We start from the raw sequence: 18,711 nt of genomic DNA on the forward strand, positions 1-18,711 counted from the left end.
GAGAGACTCCCCCTCCCTCCTTTCTCTTGGAGCATATTTGCACTTCAGAAAACTTGTAACCAAAGAACTTGCTCTTCCCTTCGAATGTATAGAAACCCTTTGGAAGACTCCACTGGCACTTTATTGTCTTTCTCCAGGCCCAGGGCATCTCTTTTTGATGCAAAAATCAAGGGCGATGGGACCCACCCTCTGGTGTCTGTAGGAGGGCGGGAGCCTAGCTTGGGTGGCCCTTTTGCTTTAATTTGCAAAACGACCTCGTGTCCTAAAGAGGTGACAAGTTTGCTTGTCCTCTCGATAAAGTCATTGAGCTAACAGAGGGTCACGTCCACGTCTAGAGTGAACTTAGGGTGAACAAGTGTAACCAATGGTACCGCAGGTCCTCGTACGTAGGGACTGGTTATCACTTATCTGGAGAACCTGGGTGTAAGGGGCCGTGTCTGCTCAGTTATAGAAAAGGTGAGACTTCTGTCTGTCTCTGTCACCTCCTGGCAGATTGGAGCCCATGGTGTTCGGGTCTGATGCTCACACTAATTCCGTGATAAAGGTGCCTCCTTTCTCTTGCACCCCTGTGAGAGGTTTTCTGGGGAGGGGGCAGATTTTGTTGTTACATTTCCCCAAGAATACCGTTTCTACAGTTACTGACCCTAGAAGGTGGTCACCTTAAAAGTGCTCTGTAGTTGCAGAAGACTGGTGCACACATTGTTTTATTTGGTCTTCAGAAAGTTGGTGGCATTAGCACACCGGTATGTCAGAAGGCACAAGTGTCCCCATTCTGTAGATGGGGGAACTGAGGTGCAGAAAGGCTCAGTGTCGCTTTGGGAAGGTACGTGCGTTTCTGGTAAGCCCCCTCCCCGTGATGCTGACTGCAGTGGTCCTCACCGCACCCCAGGAGGCGCTGTTTTAGGGGCAGAGGGCAGCCTGGATTTCGTGGGAAGGGGGACAAGACTACTTACAGTGTCCCCCAAATGCAGCATTTTTACACTTTATAAAGCTCCTCTGTGGCTCTTTGTCACAACATCCATCACGGCCAGTGTTCCCTGGAAGTATCTGGGCCCAGGAAACCCCTTTGAGGTCAAGGTGCCTCCCCAGCCCATCTGCAGCATCATCCCCATCTATTGCCAAGAAACAGAGTGGTCACCAGGCCTCATGCTATCCCCACCGGGAACCCCTGTTACCACATGCCCCTGGAGCCAAGACACCTTGGTGGTGGTCTCACTGCGGGTTGCCACGCCCCCAGGACAGTCCCTGGATGTGTGTTTCTGCCACTCGTGCCTCTTCCTGTGCTCACCTCCTCCAACCAGACTCCAGGTGAAGCGGGAGAGTGCACGGCCCCTTCAGGCCAGCTCCGCTTGACAGACGGTGGCTGCCAGAGCTGGATGTTGAACAGGTTCACAGGAAGGAAGCTGTGACCTGCAGAGGCAGAGAGGGCGAAGTCTGGGTCGGGGCCCTGGACACCCCTGGTTCTAGACACCCCAATGTCACATGTGCCATTTCTACCCTAGATGGCTGCCGTGAGCCCCACAACGGCCATGCACATCTGTCCCCCAGGACACCATCACCACACCCCAGGAGAGCACTGGGAGCGTATGCATTTTGGCTCAGAGGGTAATGACAGACGAGATGTTATAGTGGAATCTGTTGAATCTCTGTTCATAGGACCACAGAACTCAGAAGCCAAGGTGAGAAAGGCCTCCTCCATCCACAGGTGGAGAGAGCAAGCAGAACGACACTGGAAGCAGAAAGCACAGTTCAGTTCAAGGTCACGGAGACACTGGTTCCAGGGACAGGGAGCATGCGCATCCTGTGTGCCTGTGCCTGTGTGAGTGTGCACTTGCACATGCATATGTGAGTGTGTGAGTATGCACATGCCTCTGTGTGTGCAGCATGTGTGTCTGCATGTACACGCCTACACGTGAAAGTGTAACTGTGCAAGCATGTATGTGTGTACATCTACACACATATGTCAGTGTGAGAGAGTGTGGGTGTACGTGTGTACATGTGAGAGTGAAGGTGTGTGAGTGTGCACACATGAGTGTGAGTATGCATGAGTGTGGGCATGTGGATGAGCCTGTATGTATTTATACATATGAGAGTATGAGTGTAAATGTGTCCGTGTGCATGCATGAGTGTGAGTGAGTGTGTATCCTTGACTCTAGCACTGTGCCATGGTGGCTACCCCTGGACTCCAGCCTTGGACACGGAGCGAACAGGGGTCTTTGCTGGGTGCACCTGCGGCGGGGCGCACCCTGGAGGTGGTAGACATGATGCCCTGGAGGGACACCCCGCTCCCCGCTGGGCTACGGCGCATGGTCGTTTTCCCTTCAGAGCGTTTACATGAAAAGGGCAGATGTGGAAAATCCCTCCTACAGTCGCCATGCAGAAAAGTACGCCTCCATGTAGCTGGAGGAAGAGCCCTCACTGCAGAGTGAACTCACTCACATGTCCTTTCTGTGCCTGAATGAAAGGGAGGCTGAGCGAGGACCAAGCTGGAACCAGACTGCCAATTTGGAGGCCTTTTGGGGGATTTGGGGGATTTTTTTTGGTCATATGAGTTATAATATAAGGAGAAAATATGTGTGATGACATTTTAGGGATCATTCCAAATTAGCATGAAGTGCCCAGCTGGCTAGCTGTCTTGGCTTTGCTCCTCCCTCTTGGGGGCTGTGGCTGGCTGCTCTCCTGCTTGGCACTGGGACGAGACAAGGAGTGGAGCGTGGAGCACTCAGGCATGGGGTTGAATCTCCCTCTCTGGCTGTGTGGCCTCTCTGACCCTCAGCTTCTTCTTCTGTGCAATGGGAACAAGGGACCTACTTCATAGGGTGGTCCTGAAGAGGAGGGAAAATGGGGCACAGCACCAATTCCCAGTTTAAAATGTATTATCATCCTTGATGTCATCTTCATATTTTATAGAAATGGTCATACATTATAGAAGCAAAAAGTTCTAAGAGGGGATATAACAGAATATCGATACAGATATAAATAATACAGATTGAGCTCACATTTTTAAACATTCAAATTGACCTAAATTATAATATATTTTCTGCTAGGGCTAATTAAATTTTATTTTCTTGAATGTTATATTATAGCTTTTAAAATGTGTTCTTCCCTTACTGAAACTTTTTTTAACCTCCATTCCAGCACACTTGGTGAGTCGAGCCTGCTTTCCTGGTTCTCCATAACGGGTGCCATCTTCCAGAAGACTCCCCACCGCTGAGCCCTTTAACTGCACAATTATTGATTTCCAGCTCCATGGTTTTTTGGGGGTTTTTTTGGTATTCTTGTCCTAGCATGTGCCATTTAGCCATTAACCAACCATGCAAACGCAGCGGTTAATCATCGCAGAAGCTAATCTACTGGGGCTAAAAGACATGGCAACGTGGATGCAGCTGCTAGGCTGTAAGCTCCCTTCGGGAAGACCTGTTTGGCATTTCTGACACAAGGGACTCAGACTTCTGAACCAACAGCCAACACGGGTCTTTGTTGCCCTATTTGGAAGTTTTCTCAGCAGAATTAATGAGATGTTCATCTAAAGGTAACATTCGTGCCTCGGTTTTCAGTCCCAAGCCCTGAATTCAGGACAACCCAGCGGGGAACTGAGAAGACAGCACTGGCAGTTCCTCACACAAAATTTTAAAGTCCATTCCACAGACCACATGACAGCCACTGCCGTGAAGCAGGGATCAGCCGTCACTCAGTCACGCCTCCCACCGCTGGTCTTCATGCCCACGCGCGGCCTTTCGGGATCGTGCCCACCGCTGCTCGGTGTTGAATCCTGACCTTGATGAGCATCTCTGGCAGCGCAGCTTCCCGGCCCCCAGGCAGAGCCTCAGCAGCCGGCACTGGGTTAAGGTTTCGGGACACTTTTTATGGCTTTTGATCTGTCCTGCCAATCGTGGGAAGGATGCTTTTCTGAATCTGATGGACCACTTTGATTTGACGCTGTTTTCTCCTGCCAGTTCACAATGATAAAGTTCAGAGAATACTTTGGACTGGATGGAGGGAGTCAGATTCGGGTCTGAAATGTGTTTTCTGCGTAACAACGAGATGGGGCCCAGAGATGCAGCTTGGCAGTTGGGTACTCACCTTTCCTCAGAGATGCCATCTGCCTGGAGTGAGAATGGGCTGTGACATGCAGGCGCCCCCCGGGGACACGGCCCTGGCGGTGGCAGGCATTAACGAGCAGGCATAAGGGACTGCTCCCTGAGAGCACACCCTGTGAAGCCATTGCCACTGTTGGCAGCACGGGGAACAGAAGGGCTCTTTCTCCAGCCCAGGCGGCCCAGGCCCCTTTGTGCTTCTGCTCAGGAGGGGCTCAGAGCTGCCACCACTGCCCAGCCATGCTCAGGACCCTAGGGCTGGCCCTGCTGCCTCTGCTCAGCACTGTGGGCTCCAGCCAGGCCAGTGGCTTCACAGGTGAGGGGTCCAGGCTCCGTGTGGGTGATGCTGGAGGAGGGGCTCCCTGGGAGGGCGTCTCAGTGAGTAAGGATGGCAGCCTTGCTGAGAGCTGGGCAGGCAGAGATGCCTCTGCTCAGAGAGGTAGCATCTGTTTCTTCTCACCAAACTTTCTTGCAGCCACAAAAGAGGTGGTGTGAGTGCCTTTGAATCACCTGGGTGTCTGTGGGGTTGCAGTGCAGAGTCTGAGTCTGAGGGTGTGGGGGGCCCAGAACCACGTGCTTTTCTGCCAGGGATGTGTGGGTGATGCAGGCCCAGAGGCCAGGCTGAGCAGACACAGAACTGAGATCTCCAAAACTTAGTATCCTTGACTTAAAGAGGAGGAGACAGAGGCCCAGGTGGTCAGGAACTCGCCCAAGGCCACACAGCTGGCTGTGGGGCAGAATTTCCACCAGGGCCACCCTGACGGGGCAGTTCTCCATCCAGCTGCCCCTCCACTTGGGCTCTGCCAGCCCCCTCGTCCTCAGCAGTAAATGAGGACGAAAGTGGCCTGGGGTGAGGGGAGTGAGGGGCCGAGGGAGGGCACCTGTCCAAGGCCTTTGTGAGGTACATGGTCAGCTGCAAAAAAAAAAACATTGGGTTTCTGAAATCCCCAGAGTTTAGGGAATTGAGATCGGAAAACTTAAACCATTTTTCTCCTGAAATCTGTCTTATTCGGTCAGGAACTCAAACAGATCCATGTGTTCCTATAATCAGCTTCAGTTTTGTTCCATTTTCAAGTTTTTTTTTTCACCCATAAGTAGGATCTTGGTTTAATTGTGATGGTTTTTACATGATTTTTCCTTTGGAATGGGTAATGTGTAAACCACACAGCTGAGTTGCAGAACGAAGGGGGCTATCACGAAGCAGGAGGAGGGAACTTAGCGGGTATTTCATGAGCCCCTTGTTGTACTGGTGGGAACACAGGGGACAGAAGCTCAGGGATGCTTGGGGTCGCACACCTCTTTGGTCCTAGAGGCTGGGTATTGCCTTTTCAGGGATTGTTTCAGTTAATCCTGCAACCCAGGGTGTAGCTAGTATGCACAAGTGATAAGACTGGGGCCCTGGGAGGGTGTGAAATGGGCTCGGAATCACACAGCTGGTGTTTGTGAAGCTGGTGTGAACCTGGGTCTTCTGTCCCCAGGGCCCAGGCTCACTCTGGAGTGTGAGGATGTCCCACTACTGAGACAGGACCCCAGGACCCCCAAATCCCACGCTGATGGCTCTTGAAGGGATTTATGAATGGCAGGTTCTGCTCAGAGGCTTCTACTCGGGGCTCTGCCAAGAAGCCAGGCGTGGAGAGAATCCGGTGGCCTCCGGGAGAATGTAAAAAAACAAAACAAGCCGCTCCCAAGCGCAGTTTCACAGGCGACGTGTGTGGTGTGTGTGCTAACGATCAGCTGGGACCTTGATCGGATGGGGACCAGTGACTCTCTGGAGACAGGGACGTGTAACCTTCATTAGTGGTTTCATCTTGACTTAGGGTAAGATGAAAAACAAAATTAGGTCCCCTTGGCCAAGTCCTCCATGCGGGTCGTCCCTGCGCTTTGTCTTGTTAGTCGACCACTCCATTACTGACCACTTACTTTCATGGGGCCATTGTCCCTAGCCCCTCAACCAACTCACCTCTAAGCTCTGGGCCAAGTGACTCTGGCCTCGGAGGCTGATTTCTCCTGCCCACCCACATAACAAGGGGCCACCCCTTCCTTCTCAAAGCTTATTGTCGCCCACCCCTTTGGTGCAGACGGGCAGCAGGTGTCTCCATTCCCAGAGGCCCTGCCACCCACGGTGGTGATGGGGAGGCAGCCACGTGGCTCGCATGGCTGTGGGGTGGGCTTGATCTGGGGTGGGTGGTTCAGCACTCTGTTCAGCCCGGAGTAAGGCTGCAGGCTCTCCCGTCAGCCCAGGCTTGAGGGCTGGCTCAGTCCATTTCTTCCTGGGGATCACTAGCCCCTCGCCCCAAGTCTCACTTTCTACACACTTCGGGGCTGCTGTGAAGCCAAATGAGGGACTCTTCAGGGTGCTGCCTGGTGCTGGGGATGGGGATGGTTTCTGCTGCCAAACCCGAGCTCCCCCTCCCCAGAAACCCAGCTTCTCACTGCGGGGTGTGCTCTATAAAACCGAGCGCCTACTCGTAGGCTGTACAGCCTCCTAAGGCTGGGAGCTCAGAGGATGAGAATCTGAAGGTGTGAAGTGTGTTCAGGCCATGCATTCCTTCATCCTGTACTGAGCGCCCCATGCTGGCTGTGAGAGTTCCTTAGGGCCGCCTGGACAAGTACGGCAAGCTGGGCACTCACACAGTGGGGGTTTATCCCCTTAAAGCTCTAGAGGCCCGAAGTCCGAGATCAAGGCGTCAGCAGGGCCAGCTCCTCCTGACAGCGGTGAGAGATTCTGTCCCATCCTCCCCTCCACCTCCTGCTGGTTTGCTGGTTTGCTCAGGGTTCCTTGGCTTGTAGGAGTATCACCTCGAACTCTGCCTTCATCTTTGCACGACCTTTCCCTGTTCTGTGCATTCCTGTTCTGTGTCCACCTTTCTCCTCTTATAAGGACATCTGTCCTGTTGGATGGGGGCCACCCCGCTCCAACAGAACCGCATCTTAGCTAATTCCATCTGAGAAATTCCTGTGTATAAACAAGGTCACATACTAAGGTACTGGGAGCGAGGACTTCAACATATGAATTTCGGGTGGGCGGAGGACACAATTCAGCCCGTAACAGACCCTGCCACGTGACACAACAGAAGCTCTCTGGGCAGACAGGGTGCCCCAGGGCCACAGGGTCCATGACAAAGAAGCACAGGGCTGGTGGGGGTCGTGGGGGTCACAGGAACCTAGGGTGCCATCCTATGCCCTCATCTCTCCATGGCAACGGTAAGGGTTGGACTGCCCTTCACCATCTCTAACCCCTCCTGTTTGCCTGAGATTTCTGTTTATCTTCCATTCATCCCATAAAAGGCTTCCAGTGACACTGCCACCAGAGACTGGGGCACAGTAGGCCTCCAGTACATAGTCACCGTGGGAATGGTCACTGATGCATTTCCCACGTGGCAAGCTGGGCCCCATGGAGATTAAGTGTGCGCGCCGGCGGCGGAATCATGGAGCTCACAGCAGAAAATGGGGACCGGAGCCCCAGAAGTCTGACTCCTCTGTGTCTCCCTTCTGTGCACCCCTGGGGCTTCGGGCAGCGTAGCACGGCCTGCTGGCAGCTCCATGTCCTGTACAGGAGTCTTTCTTGGCAAGAGAGTCTCTGCTGACGCTTTTCCCTTCGAGTTTACGTTGCTGCACTGACCTCTCGGCCGGCTGATGGGCAGATTCCGAGGGTCTGCCCGAGTGCGGGGGACTCGGTTCACTCGCTTCTGCAGAAGCGAAGAGACCCACCCTTTGCAGCCATTGGATCCTGGCGTTGGTTCTTTTTTTGGTTCATTGATCCTCTGCCTCCCTCCTAGAGACAGGCCTGTCCTTGCTGAGCTACCAGCTGTGCAACTACAGCGTGACCCAAAGTGTCCAGAAAGTGGAGACCGTCCGCGTGTCCCATGTGACCTACGCCCCCTGCGGCGGATGGATCCCGTGGAGGCGGTGCCCCAAGACCATCTACAGGACCCGGTACCTGGCAGTGGACGCGCCCGAGCCTCGGAACGTGACAGATTGCTGCGAGGGCTTCGAGCAGCTGGGTCTCTACTGCGTCCTGCGTGAGTCCAGGGCTGCCGGGGGTGGGGGTGGGGACTATGGGCCACCCCCCCACTCCCCCCCACCCCCCCCCCCCCCCCCCCGTTTCCATCTCCCTGGGAGGCCTGCTGAGCCTCAGGAGAGGCACCGTTCACACCTAGTAGCTCTGAACTTCCTAGATCCTTCTGGAACATTGTTCTTAATCTTGAGCATCAGGATCACCTGGGGGACTTGTCCAAGCACAGATCGCTGACCCCACCCCCAGACTTCAGATCCCTTGGTCAGGGCTGAAGTACAAGTTCCCAGGTAGCGCCCCATGCTGCTGGCCCCTCGGACCCCAGCTGGAGACCTGGCTGCGCACAGAAGGCCCCAGGCAGCTTTAAGAATCCAGATGGCCAGGTCCTGCCCTGAGGTGTTGTAATGGACTTGACCTGGGGCACAGCCTGGGCGTGGGGGGGCTTTTAAAGCTCCCAAGCCACTGACCCATGGCTGAGTTGGAGAACCAATATTGCCGTCCCCTCTACGTTGGGGGTCCCCCTTTTCTTTTAAAAAGCTATAGTGGATGCTTTCTTTATCTGAAATCCTAATCTGAACTCCAATATGTGAAAGAGATGGAAGGGGTCCCCTCGGTCCCCCCTAACTGCCTAGAGGCCCCCAAGTCCTCTCATTTCCTCTGTGTGCTTTGGAAGATTCTTGAGTCGGTTACCAGGGTAACTGGTGTGGCTGTGCAGGGCCAGTGCCCGAGTCTGTGTTCTGCGTGGGTTCAGGGCTCAGCCTCTTGTTGTAAAGGGAACTTTCCAGAAGACCTCTTCCAAGGAAAGGGTGCCTATGTAAGCGTGTGTGGGTGGTGGTGATTGTGACATCTGAGTCAATACCAGATCTCAAAATTGAGTTTCTGAGCAGTCAGAAGGTCCCCCTGTCCCTGCTCAGTCATGGAGGGGAAGTGGGCAGGGCGTGGCTCCAGGGAGCATCTGCGGGGGTCACCCTGAGTTGTGAGGGCTGCTGCGTCCAGAGGGCAGAAAGGCCCAGCTCAGGCGTCCAGGAGGGGGATCCCGCCCTGCCTGAGGCCCAGGCGTGGACACCGCCCGCTAGGGGTGCCGACCTCCTCCAGAACCAGGGGCGACAGGGTGTAGCCTGTGCCCAGCAGGCCCTGCAGAGGGCTGCATGGGCTCCGCACGCTGAGTCACCCTGAGCCTGCCCTCCTCAGGTCCCCCGCACAGTGCAACGGCCGACGACCTCAAATGGGAGGAGCATTGTGAGGACACGTGAACGTGTTTTTACTCTGTATGACTTTTTCAATTTTTAAAAAATTCAGCTTTGGGAACGCAATGGTAACTCATACTTTATTTTGCTTAACAATGCATCGTTTCACTGTAATTACAAAGAGGGACACACGAGCCCTGCAGAACATCTGGAAACAGAGCGGACTCACTGCAGACAGGGACGCCTGACCCTCCCCAGAGACCCTGTTCGGAGGGCCGGGCACGGAGCTGTCCTGTTGGCTCAGGGTCGCCTATTAAAATGATGTCATTAGCACTAACACTGCCACCATCCATAAAACCAGAGAGGGCCAGCTGAGCTCGGGCCGGGGCTTGGTGCCAGTTGTACATGCCCGCTGGCTCTCTATCGGGGTGCTTGAAGGGAAGGGCTGGCCTCTGGAGGGGCTGCCCAGGTACGGGGTATCAGGAGTCCCTTCCTGTGCTGTAACAACCCCTGCTTTCCTTGTCTTCAAGGGCCACACCCGCACAAAGGGGCGGCCAGCTTAGCTGCTGCCCCTGTGCTGGGGGCACCTCTCTTCCTGGAGGATGCGGGGGTCCCATTTTTTTATGGAGACCCTGGCACCTTGGCTTGGAACATCAGAATCCAGTGAAAGAATACAGGTGTGGCCCTGCTCCATTTGTCTTCACCTGTGAAGGCCACACGGGTGAAGACCTGCTGGATGTTGTTAGGACTAGTGAGGTCACAGGCCCAGCAGCCCGGAGGAAGAGCCAAGATTGGCTGAGCCCCACCAGCCCCACCCACCAAAGGGTGACCTTTCTGTAAGGGCTGCTGACCTGCAGAGCTAAACAAGTAAAGTCCCAAAGGAGAGAAGGCAGGGAAGGCTGGTGTCCCTTCCCTGCTACCTGCTGCTCCTCTTTCTTCCCATCAACAAACCAGCCTCTAAGAAATGCCTCTCATGGGACATTGATCCCACTTTTAAAGTATTAGCACCTTTAATTAGGAACTCACTGCGGGGGGGGGGTGGGGAGGGCAAGAACATTCTAGTTAGGGAGTCCCTTGGGCAGGGCTGCTCTGGGGAGCTGCAGGAGGGCAGTGGCTGGAGTAGGGAGAGCGGGGACATGGGGGTCACGCTGAGCACCTCCTCCTGCCCCCACGCTCAGGGCCAGGGCGTTGGCAGCTGGAACTGCCTGTGGAGGATGTGTTTACACCTAGCGCGCTCATTGGCTCCACAACCTCCCCCCCCCCCCCCAACGGCTCCGTCTGCAGGGCTCAACTGTTCGTTCCATCAGAGTTCTTTAGAGAAGCCTGATGACAGGCCGGCTCTTGGAACCTGCCGAGAGAAGTCTCTGTAAGAGACCCCCGACCCGCTGGTTGGTTTGCACAGAATGGGGCAGAGGCCTAGTTGTGGTAGCTACAGAGGCAGCCTAGGAATTTGGGGAGGACAGGAGGGCCTTCGGGTGCTTCCATGCATGGGGTGACTTGTGTCTTGGCACCTCGGTGCTCTCAGCTCGCAGGTCTCACCTCCCGGCAGCGGCGAGGCCTCCGACTAGCTTCCTCCTTCCCCTCCCACGCGACAACCACGGAACTAAAAAGGGAAGGGTGTTATGAGAACACGAGAGACGTGCCCTTCAGTCTGAATGACTTTCACTTTCTGAAACTCTGGCATTTGGGACGCAGTAACTCTACATTATTTCCTTTAGATGTATCTTTGTACTATGATTACAAAAACACATACAAGCCATGCAGAAAACCTGGAAACACAGACGTGAACGCAGGAACATCACCCGTAAGCCGCCCCCGCAAGCTTAGGTGTTGTGAACATTTTCTTCTACATTCAGGGCAGACGTTTTACAAAAGTGTGGTCGTCCCGTTCAGGATTTTTCTGTAGCATGTTTTTTACCACTTGGCAGTGTGTCTGGACCATGTTTCATGTCAATAAATATTGTCCTGCAGCAGGATTTAGCGGCCACATGGCATTACCTCATATGGATGTATCAGCATGAAGCAATCTCCTGCCATGTAACATCTAGTTGGCTCCAAGTTTTCCTTAGTATACGTAACGCTGCGATGAGTGTCCTATGGTACAAACGCTGCTATGCACAAGCTGGGTTATTTTCTCAGGAGGAGTTCCTGGGGGTGGAACTAACGGAGCATCTTAGCCGATGCTCACCAACTGCAGTGACCCCTGGTTTCCACTGAGCCCGTCCTCACCACGGGCCTGTCATCATGGCAGAAGGACCCCACTGCCCCCGGAGACTACCCCGAGTCCCCATCCCCCCAGGCTGAGACCAGGGCCCCTTCAGGGAAGGAGGATGCCTGGGAAGGAGGCGGGAGTGGGAATGATATTCCAGAAGGATCTCTTTCCTGAGCCCAGGAGACCTCTGTGTTGCTGCTCACGGAGCTCGCTGGTGGGCTGTCCCCTAGGACGGGGACTAACCTTGGGTTGCCAGGCACTGGGCGCTCCTGTTTCACTGTTTGTGCTGAGACAGTGGAAGGAGAAGCAGATTTCTGACTTTCCACCAAGCTGGAATTGTTGACTGTTCTCTTGGGCTCTCAGTGAGTGCCAGCCCTGTGGGAAGGGGGTGGTTCCCAGCAGTAGTCAAATCAAGACGAACTTGAACTTGAAAACATGTCTGTTGTGATTGACAAACCAGTTTTGGAAGCTGACTTTTCTTGGTGGCCTGCACTTCCCTTTCATTTAAATAAGCCTTTTGGTTTAGAATTGTTTAGATTCTAAACTAAACTAACCAGACAAGTTGCAGAGATGTAGCAGGACTTGGCCCACACCCATCAACAGAGTCTCCTAGTGCTAGTGCCTTGTGTCACCATGGTGCACGTGTCCCTACTAAGGAACCGGCGTTGGTGCACTGCTGTTAGTTCAGCCGGAACTCTGTTTGGACTTCGCTTCTTTTCTTCTAGGGTCACTTTTCTGTCCCAGGCACCGCCTCACCTTTACTCTATGTCTCCTTAGCCTTGAGGCCGTTAGTTTTTACAAGAGGGGAGGAAGCAAAGACCTTCAGATCCTTGCTTGGTGGCCCCTCAGGGATGCTGGCACTTCCATCCCAGTGGCTTGGCAGGCCGCGCCACTCACCCATTTTTACGTCCCCAAAGCCAGTCCCTGTGTGGCAAATTTTCCAGGACTTCAGACATTGGGATGGTGCTGCCCAGACCTGGGCATGGCCCGCGAGCAGCCTCACTGTGTGCCTCCAAGAACTGCAGGTAGAGTCAGCCTCGGGAGGCACCCACATGGGGTGCCCGAGCAGCTCACCCAGGTTTTTACCGCTAACGTTGTTAACTGCTAACGACTTCCCCCAGCCCTGAATCGGTCTGAGGAGTTTGCATCAAGACCCGGGGTCTGCCCGAAGGTGGGGCAGGAAGCGGCCACCTTGCCCTGTACCCTGGACACTGACTGCCCTGGACTTCAGAAATGCTGCCCCTTGTCGTGGGGCCGCCGCTGTGTGGCTCCCGTACCCCAAGGTAAGACTGAGACCTGCAGCAAAGGAGGTGTCCAGTTAGGCGGCCACCTATGGGCTGGGGTCCCACAATGGTCTGGTGAAGGAGGGGGATGGAGCGATTTCCAGGAAACTCAGCCGATGTCACAATGTCACGGGGAGCCCACAGCTGTGTGCAAAGCACATCCCACTCAATGTAGCATCTCTGCCAAAATCCGTCCACTGACGTGTCGGGGGAAGAGGGGTGCTTACAGGCGCCCTGAGTGGGGACACGTTCCTGGCAGAGCAGTGTGCCAACTTTCCCAAGTCGCCTGGGGAGTCCTAGAGCTCCGGGTGGCCCCTGTTGGAAGCTGACCTGTCTCGGAGTGGGAAGGTGTGCAGCCGCTCCTGAAACACCCCAGGGTCCCGAAACCCTGCGTAGAGTGTGTGGTTGGTGGGTCAGTGGCCCAGCCCTCAGGGCACGTCTGGCTGGTCTGGAAGGCTCTGGTCTTGACCGTGGCTACCTCCAGGAGAACGAGTTGGTCAAGGTTCAGAGCTAGGGAAAAAAATCATACATATATTACAATATATTCTAGTATTATTACAAATAATGTGAAGTATTGCATATCACGTATTAATCATGCTACTTTACTATAAACATCACAGTATACATATTCTATAAGATATATATCACAGACAATATTATCTATATGTGTTATCTACAGTAATATATAGTGTATGAGGGGGAACCCCCAAAACCCGGAATTTATTTATTAAAAACTCTGTATTTATTCTTACATGCTTAAACTTCAGTCACGTTCAAAGTGCTCTCCATGTGATGCAACACACCTATCGAGATGTTTTTCCCACCGCTCCAAACAGTTTTTGAACTTGTCGATTTTGATGCCTTTTCGTGCTTCTGCTGTTTTTTGTTTCACATCTTCCACATCAGCAAAACGTTTCCCTTTGAGGACTTTGTTTCACTGGGGGTAAAAAAGTCACTTGGGGTGAGATTGGGTGAATTGGGAGGGTAGGGCCCAGGGGTCATGCCGTTTTGTGTGTGGGCAGGTGCGCTCGTCAATCGCCCGTCATGAAATGGGCAAATGCAGTGAAAGAGTCTTCAAAAAAAAATTCACTGCAGCCAGACACAGCCTCTCACAACAACGCCAGCTAGTCCACTGATGCAGATGGGTTCCTAGAACACTCACCTGGTGGGGGAAGCCTGTACTACAAGGGGCCCACCTTCAGAAGATAATTCCAGTTTCTGGGGTCCCCCTCATATATAGGATTACATATATTATGTGAGAGAAGTGTGGGACGCGAAGTGGGGGAAGTGTCTCACGCTGGCCAGGCGGCAGCCCCTCTTACATAGGAGAATGAGTGCAGAAGGGCCAGCCTCCTGCCTCCCAGGCCTCCTGTTCCCCTTTCTTACCCCAGGGACTCTGGTGGCGCCACCTGGCCCTGGGCCTGTAGCTCATCTGCATCTGCCCTCTTGCAGCTGTAGAGAGGACTTTAACCAATTCCTGGTACAACGTGACCGTCCTGGTGAAAATGGACTTCCGGGAACTCCAGCAGGTGGACCCCAGGCTCCTGAACCACATGCGGCTCCTGCACTCTATGGTGGGTGTGGGGAGAGTGAGCTGCAGGCTGCCCTGCTGGTGCATGGGGCAAGGGGCGGAGCCGGAGGCAGGGATAGGAGTATGGCGGGAACCCAACTGACCTTAGAATGCCTAACTCTGAAGGAAATGTGATTTCTTATTTTAAAAAGCAAAGCTCCAGAGAGGTATAATTTACATGCAAATAAAATGCACGCACACCAGTGTGCAGCTTGGAGTTCGACACACACAGCGCTGTGAGCCCCACCCCATCACGGCACAGGACATGGGACCCTCATCTTTTAACAGCCTGTTGCTTAAACCAAGGGTGCCCCAGCTAGATGGCCTGGACCCAGAGCCCCACCCTGCCTGGCCTCACGCAGACCCCCCGCGTCCTGGAAAGCCCTGGGATGGGGGCCTTCAGCCAGCAATGTGGACCTCCGGGGCAGGGTGGCTCTTAGTTGTGGGGCTGCCTGTCATCATAGGATTTCACAGCGTGCCTGGCCTTTTTGCATAAGAACCGAAAAACATGCCTAGCAGTGACAACCAGAAATGTCTCTGGATGTGGCCACATGTCCCCTGTTCCAGCTGGAGAGCCCCGCTGTAGACACAGCTCACACTTTCTGACACTTGAGAGCCTTCCAGCCAGGATGTCTTTACCCAGTGGTGGACAGGGCGTTGCTCATCCTCACCGTATGGGGGTCTCCCCAGGGTGGTGGTCTGCCCATAGGGCCACTTCATGGGTGAGTGTCCCGTGGAGTCACCTCAGACTCACAAGGGCCCCACACTTTATGTTCTGCCATTGTCTCTTGAAATGCTTCATACTCTTTGAATACAGCCCCCCATTTTCCTTCTGTACTGGGCCTCGTACCCCATGTGGCTGGGCCCTTCCCCACAGAACAAGCGGCACACACACTCACCTTGCTCTGGGCTGTCCAGTAAAGCGGCTTGAGAGGTATTCCAAAAGGTCACTGTCCCCTGGAAGCCTCCCTAACTGCCCCAGCTGGAGGCGATTTTGTGTCTTTTGAGTTTGTTGAGGGCAAAGGAAGATGGCCCCTTTGGCCAGTGAGAGCTCAGGAGCCAGACTACCTGGGTTCAAGTCCCATTGCTGCCTCTCATCAGCTCTGTGGCCTTGGGCAAGTTACTTAGCTTCTCTGGGCTTTAGATACAACTTCCATTAACTAGAAGCGGTTATAATCCTACTGGAGACAGTGGCTGCAAGGTTTAAACAGAACAAGGGAAGAACTTAAAGAGATGATAGTTGGCTGGAGCAAAAAGGATTTGTATGAAACGAGATAAGGGATCACTGAAGCTAAAAAAAATTTAGACATGCAACGTGAGACCATGGCTGGATGTCCAGTTCTCCAGTGTCTGATCTAACTCTGTTATGAGCCGTGAGGGTGGGTGGCGACTGGGGCCCGGTGGTTGACCGACGTGTTTTTCTTGGGGGTGGCTGGGACAGAGGGCTGCAGGCCGGGGGCCTCACATAACAGACGTGTGAGCTCCCACAGGTCTGCGAGCTGGAGGCCCAAGAGCAAGGTGTGGGCAGGGCTGTCCCTTCTGAGGCTGTGAGGGAAGGGTCCCTTCCAGGCCTGTCCTTGGCTTGTAGGTAGCTGTCTTCTCCTCGAGTCCCCACAGCACGTCCTTCTATTGGTGTCTGTCTCTGTGTCCCACCTCTTCTTTGTGTAAGAGCACCAGTCCGACTGGGCAAAGGCCCTTCCAGATGACCTCATCTCTAATTATACCTGCAACGACCCTCTTTCCAAATAAGGACCCGTGCCGAGGTCCTGGGGGTAGGGCTTCAACATAAGGGTTTGGGGGTGGACACTCTTAGCCCGTGGCAACTGTTGCTGCAGAAGTATTTATACTCTGGTTTGCAGGACTTTTTCTGGGGCGATGACAGAACTAAACTGTCGTAGAGGTTCTCGGCTGCAGGCCAGACTGGCGCATGAGCACTGAACTCCCCAGTCCAGGCCTCAGTCTCCCTGTCTGTCTGATGGGGGTGCTTTCACTGGGTGATGCTCTCACTTTGGCTTCACAGGTCACCGGTGCCCTGCAGCCGATGGACGCTGCTGTCCACCACCTACACTCAGCCTGCGGGGATACCTCGACCACAGTGTCGAGGCTGCTGCTGGGCCTGCCACGGCCGGTGCCTGTGGCCAGCGTCTCCGCCGTGTTGGACGGCATCGTGAAGCGAGTCTACGAAGTGATCACCATCCAGGTGCAAGGTGATGCTTTCCCTTGGTCCTCTCCTCGGGGGGAGGGGCAGGAGTGGGACATCAACCAGCAGGTGCGGGGTGGCTGACCCATCTTAGCCCCTTCTGGCTCAAACCAAGTTTAATCTCCAAGTTTACACCCCGTGTCTCCTCCACACCTGCCATGCCAGGGTTTCTCCTTCCATCCAGGTGGGTGTTGGGGAAGGGGGGGACAGGCCCCAGAACAACACATGAATTTGTCTTCATTTCTCTGGCCCTACATTTTCCTCTTGCCCCTTTCTCACCCTTACCAAGGACATCTTGGTACCTAGAAGGCTTTGTCAGCAGAATCTGTACAAAGGTGAATTTGGTAAAGCACACAGATGTGGCCTTGTTCTGGAAGAAATTACCTGGTCTGCCTTTTCTTTTCTCTGTTCTTTTTTTTTCTTTTCCTTCCTTCCTGCCTTCCTTCTCTCTCTCTCCCCCTCTTCCTGTCTTTCTTCTCTATGGCAGGAGTCAATACACTTTTTCTGAGAAGTGTCAGACAGTAAATACTTTGGGCTGTAGGCCCTGGCCACATAGTTCAGTTGGGTAGAGCGTTGTCACACTACCCCAAGGTTGTGGGTTCGATCCCCAGTCAGGGCACATACAAGAAGCAATCAGTGAATGTGTAAAGAACTGCAATAAGAAATCGATGTTTCTTTTTCTCTCTCCTTCTCACTCTCTAAACTCAAAAAATAAAAAAAAATATTTAAACTCGTAAGAAATATGTTGGGCTGTGGGCCACGTGGCCTCTGTCTCAAGTGCTCAGCTGCCAGGTGGCGTGGGAGGACCCCAGGCTGTGGGGCAGGAGCTGGTGGTTGGAGAGAGTCTGTTACGGAATGTGGGCTCTGGCTGGGCAGTTTGGGGGCTGGGAGCTTTGATCCAGGGCTTTGTTCTAGATTGGATGCTGTTAGAAAGTAAGGGGTCTCTGACTGGGTATCTCAATACATTTATTTATGGAGAAAGGCAAACTAGCCTGGAGATAAGCTCTAATTAGCAAAAAGCTGAGTTTCTCATTTTGCCCAAGGTGGGTGGTGATCCCTTCGAGGTAACACAGGGGTCTTTTTCTGTCTGGCTTCGGTGAGTCGTGCCATGGCGTGGCTCTGTCTCACTTGACCCCCGTCCGGGAGTCCCCTTGTGAGTTCTGTGAGACTGTTCCTGTAGGTAGGAGAGTGACAAGGCCCCGCTGTGAGTGACAGGCTGCTTCTGAATGTCAGGGGCTGCTCTGCTGTCCTTCTAAGTGCAGAAAGGTGTCCATCTGCCAGATTAGTTCTCAGGTAGGGTGTTTGGACTCCCGCATCTCATGACCCATCAGACTCAGTACAGCCCCAGAGCCACTGGCTCGGGCAGCAGCAGCCACCCAAGCGCATGTGACAGCTGCAGGCAAGCGGCCATGGGTCCTGAGACACGGGCCCAGAGGTGGCCAGGGGGTCCACGGGCTCTTTGAGACGGGGCTTCGAGAGGCACCTGGGGGCTGCTCCCGGCCCACTTCTTCGGCTCATAGGACACACCCTTGGAGGTTAATGAGAATGACCAGCTGGTTACAACTTACCCGTTCTTTTCCACAGACATGGATGAATGTTTCTATGAGGAACTCAACACCTGCTCTGAGAGGGAACTGTGCTTAAATGTGGAGGGCTCATACCAGTGTGCCCTCCACCCGGAGTCGCCGGCCTCGTCTCCCCAGGAGCTGAACTGCACGTGTGAAGGTACGGCGGCATAAGGAACCTGTTCAGGCTAGATGGTCCATAGACCACCGGGGTCCTCTCTTCTCGCAAAGAGGGAACAGCTGGCTCGTGGGCAGAGAATTGTCACCTGGCTCTGTAGATGGTTCTTAATCTCACACCGGGTCTTCTTGCCTTCATTGTTTGATTGAATTAGTTTGTTTATGCGCCGCCCGCTGGGTGAGATGCTGGTAATAGAGACCTGTACGAATAGATCATCATCACCGCTCTCAGGAAACCTAGTAGAGAACTTGCCGATCGATGCTCATTAGGCATGATGTGTACGGAGGAGGCCTGTGTAACTGATTGTTTAAGTGGGACAGCGTTGGGAGTGAGAGGGGCCTGAGGAGTACTTACCTTGGCACCAGGAATAACCTGAACCTCCCTGATTGAGAGGACTGATTAAT

The 18,711-nt window shown here is 53.9% G+C and overlaps 1 protein-coding gene across 2 annotated transcripts in view; it reads left to right on the forward strand.

The window, feature by feature from the left end:
* Positions 1-3,507: 3,507 nt before the first annotated feature.
* The window catches only part of UMODL1 (uromodulin like 1), a 52,637-nt gene continuing 37,433 nt past the window's right edge, over positions 3,508-18,711 (forward strand). Inside the window, exons 1-6 of one of the 2 annotated variants that reach the window (XM_045196063.3) lie at positions 3,508-4,413; positions 7,877-8,119; positions 12,633-12,794; positions 14,247-14,368; positions 16,385-16,571; positions 18,149-18,289. In XM_045196063.3, the coding sequence (XP_045051998.2) occupies positions 4,338-4,413; positions 7,877-8,119; positions 12,633-12,794; positions 14,247-14,368; positions 16,385-16,571; positions 18,149-18,289 (931 nt within the window). In that variant the 5' untranslated portion in view covers positions 3,508-4,337. Of the gene's footprint in view, positions 4,414-7,876; positions 8,120-12,632; positions 12,795-14,246; positions 14,369-16,384; positions 16,572-18,148; positions 18,290-18,711 lie in introns of those variants that run through there. The other variant, XM_045196059.3, reaches the window with a different exon arrangement.

The sequence above is a fragment of the Desmodus rotundus genome, chromosome 2, assembly GCF_022682495.2.
Source record: "Desmodus rotundus isolate HL8 chromosome 2, HLdesRot8A.1, whole genome shotgun sequence".
Classification (NCBI taxonomy): Eukaryota; Metazoa; Chordata; class Mammalia; order Chiroptera; family Phyllostomidae; genus Desmodus; species Desmodus rotundus.